This window comes from Lipotes vexillifer, unplaced genomic scaffold (genome assembly GCF_000442215.2).
Source record: "Lipotes vexillifer unplaced genomic scaffold, Lipotes_vexillifer_v1.1 scaffold328, whole genome shotgun sequence".
Classification (NCBI taxonomy): Eukaryota; Metazoa; Chordata; class Mammalia; order Artiodactyla; family Lipotidae; genus Lipotes; species Lipotes vexillifer.
In genome coordinates this window covers 546,039-549,586 of record NW_006799460.1, presented here as the reverse complement: position 1 = coordinate 549,586, position 3,548 = coordinate 546,039, and the positions used below count along the sequence as shown (strand labels likewise).

At 63.4% G+C, this 3,548-nt stretch overlaps 1 protein-coding gene across 1 annotated transcript in view; it reads left to right on the top strand.

Annotated features, from left to right (window-relative positions):
* Window positions 1–1,200, top strand: part of SLC75A1 (solute carrier family 75 member 1) — a 3,327-nt gene extending 2,127 nt beyond the window's left edge. The window contains exons 8-12 of the mRNA XM_007471630.1: window positions 256–367; window positions 460–550; window positions 676–723; window positions 802–891; window positions 1,085–1,200. Coding sequence (XP_007471692.1) covers window positions 256–367; window positions 460–550; window positions 676–723; window positions 802–891; window positions 1,085–1,200 — 457 coding nt within the window. The remainder of the gene's footprint in view (window positions 1–255; window positions 368–459; window positions 551–675; window positions 724–801; window positions 892–1,084) is intronic.
* The last annotated feature ends 2,348 nt before the right edge of the window (window positions 1,201–3,548 follow it).

The window sequence follows — 3,548 nt, the reverse complement described above, 5'->3', positions numbered from 1 at the left end:
GGGGGGGTGTGGGGCCCCTGCCAGGACCCCGCCTGGGCATGCCCTGCCCTCTCTCCATCCCGAGGCCCCGCAGCCCCACTGCTTCAGGGCTGACTCCCACCTTGGCCTGTCCCCCGGGGCCCAGCCCGGGATCCCGGGGTGGGCGCTGCCTCGCGCTGAGGACGGGTGACGCACGGGCCGTCATCCAGGCTGCCTGGCTCTGCCTGCGAGCAGCACGGGCGCGGCAGGGAAGGGGTGCTGATGGCTCGCCCCTCCCAGCCTAGAGCAGGGAAAGATGTTTTTCTTCATCGGCCTCACGATGGCCACCATCCAGGGCGCCTACGCCCGGCAGATCAGCCCTGGCGGGGAGATCGCAGCTGTGAAGCGGGTACGGGGGCTCCCCTGGGCGTGGGGGCAGGCGGCGCCCTGAGCTCTGCGGAGGTAGCGGGGTGGTCCTGAGACCAGCTGTGCCGCCCGCAGGCCATCCTGCTGCTCGTCCCCGCCTTCCTCCTCATCGGTTGGGGGCACACGCTGCCCATGCTGGGCCTGGGGCTGCTGCTCTACTCCTTCGGTGAGTGGCCCTGCCCAGGCTGGCGGGGGTGCGGTCAGGGGCCGGCGGCCGGGAATCCTGGAGGGTCGCACCCCTGTCGGCCCCTCCTCCAGGCTGACGGGCGCCTCCCTGATGTCCCCTACCAGCCGCTGCCATCGTGGTGCCCTGCCTGTCCTCCGTGGTCGCCAGCTACGGTGAGAGGCCCTTCCCTTGCCTGAGGTCACCCTGGGTAGCCCACAGGCACCTGATGGCCTCTCCTCTTTCCCCCACAGGCTCTCCCGGGCAGAAGGGCGTGGTCATGGGCACGCTGCGGAGCTTGGGCGCCCTGGCCAGGGCTCTGGGGCCCATGGTGGCCGCCTCAGGTGAGGGCTGCGCGATAGCGCTCGGGGTGTGCTAGGCGCTTGGAGAGGCCCCGCCAGTCCAGGGGGCTGCTGGCCCGAGCTGGAGGACACACAGCCCCTGCTGGCCGCCTCGGTCCCAGCTACTGAACCCCTGGCTCAGCCCCGCTGTCCTCTGGGCGGGGACCGTCGCCATCACCCCCTGCTGTCTCCGCAGCGTATTGGCTGGCCGGGGCGCAGGGCTGCTACACCGTGTGCGCGGGGCTCTTCCTGCTCCCCTTCTCCCTCCTGCGGAAGCTGAGGCCTCCAGCAGGGATGCTCAAGGCCGAATAGCTGAGCCATGCCTACCCCAGAGCGGGGCAGCCGACGCAGGGAGTGGCAGGCTTGGGCCAGGACGACTCCCCACTGCCCGCCTGACTCCTCCCTCCCCGCCCCCCAGCCCGGGGCGGCCCAGGACTCGCACTTGTGCCTGTGACACTCCTGTGTGGACCTGCCTGCTGGGCTCAGACTCCAAAACCTTCCAGGCTTTCTGTTCACTTGTTTTTTATACTTAGTGACACACACACAGGGTTCAGCCAGGCCTCTGAATGACCAAATAAAGCAGCTGTTTTATACCCAGTGCCTTTCTCCAGTGCACAGCTCTGTCTCGACACACCCACTGCCCAGGGAGACCCCCCAGGCACCAGGAGAAGCAGCTTGAGCTGAACACGAGTTACAGCTCCACGGTCCGGAAGAGCACGAGGCTTTGCCCAGGCCCGTTTCCCTCCCTTCTGCACTGTAGGGAGGGGTGGACAGGCAGATGAAGGGCTGCCCCCGCCCCCGCCCCGGGGTCAGCGCTTACCAGCTGGTACTTGGGGGGTGTCCTGCACCCTGGCAGACTGGGGAGGAGCGACCCTTCTGCTGGGCTCCCCACACCTCACCTGGACCCTGCCCTCCGCGCCCTGTGGAAGAACAGGCGGGCACTGGGGCAGGGCACTTCCAGGTAGAGAGTCCTCCGTGGTCCAAAGTGACAAACTGCGTGGGATCTTTTTTTAGAAAATAAACTTCTGAAGTCCTATGTTAAAGGAACAAAGAAAAGGAATTAAGATGCAAGACTGCTTCCCAAGTTTAGACAGACAAGGAAACTGCTTAAAGAATTTTATTTGTGAGTAAAACATGTTACAATGAAGAAAGGCTGTAGAACTTGTCCTCCCAAGCCCGTGTCTGTATTTGCAACTAAACTTCATGTTGTAATACAAAGAGTTAAACTACAAAAATGAAATGAAAGTCATTGCATACCTGGGGTCAGAGGAAGGGATAAAATGAAGAGCCCAAGGTTAACTGAGGTGCAGGGTGAGGGTGGAGAACTCTACCACCATCTTGGCAATGGAACAATACACAGGAGAGAAGTGGCTTGCCTGCCAGTAAGCTCAAAGCAGAGGTCGGCGCCATGCAGCCGCTTCAGGTCCTGCCTGGGTGTCGAGTGTGTGGGACCTGAGCCCACGTCGGGCACTGGGTCCCCCGAGGGCCCCTCCCCCCTCCTGGGGACCTGTCTGGGAGACAGGCTGGCACTGGAGCTCCTGGGACAGGTCACTGTCGAAGAGACACCTGGCCACCCACTAGTTCCTCCTAAGCAGCTAGCTGCTATCTTCCAGGGATGTGAGCGCAGTGAAATTCACCGTGGCGCTGGAGGGTAGGAGGTGGGCTTTGCCAGTGACTGCACAGGGCGTCAAGTGGGACGCCTGGGGCCAACTCGTACCCCGAAATGCCTTCTGTGAAAGTGAGGGTACCCTCCAGGCCGAGCCGAGCCGAGGTTAAGAGCAGACCTCCCAGGACAGCGCGTTGAGCCCTGCTGCGCTCTGCCACGGGCCCTGGGGAGAGAACGACGCACAACGCAGACCGTTCGCTCACAGCGTGTAGGGTGAACTGCAGACTTTCTGAAAGGACATCTAGAAAGCACTCTTCCCCTCCTGATGCACCTTCCCTATGACAGGGAATCGAGAGCCCCCAGTGAGTAAGGAACGGAGCCCCAAGTCTGGTTTTGGCCGTGGGGGGGCCGGTGAGACCATGCATAGGTTACCTGGGTGTACACAGGCCCGTCCGCTGCTGGCACCGCTGGCTCAGCCCAAACCCACCTCTCAAAAAGCCCGTCACGGTGGCCTAGGCCATTGGTGGGGGACACGAGTGTTCTCACAGGACCAAGGCTTTGTGTATCCGAACAAATGAGATCACTGAGCAGATAATGCCAGCAAGAAGCTACAGGTCTGATGCAGTCACCCGAGACCTTGGGGTGAAGGGAGCCTAGCAGAGAGGGGGCGCGGATTACTTCACAAGAGAAGGACAGCAAGAGCGGTGGAGGCCAGAGCTGGCAGGGCCACCCCTGACCCAGCCAGAGCCCGGACTTAGCTAAGCCCCTGGGGACAGCGTGTCCCCGAGGGGCTCACGCGATGGGCCGAGGTGCTGGTCCCTGCAGGGCAGGGCTCGGGGGTGGACGCAGAGACCAAGTCTCGCCCAGCACCCGAGGCTGCAGGCCGGGCCGCTGCGCGCACACAAGGTTAACGCCGGTCTCCGTGGGGGTCTGGTCACGCCGCGAGGGGAGCGCTAGCTACAGGGGTGGGCCGTTTGCATTCCACTACACAAGGAGACAGGGCACGCGACAGTCGGGGACGGTCTGGCGGCCCGGGTTTGTGCAGGAAGCGCCT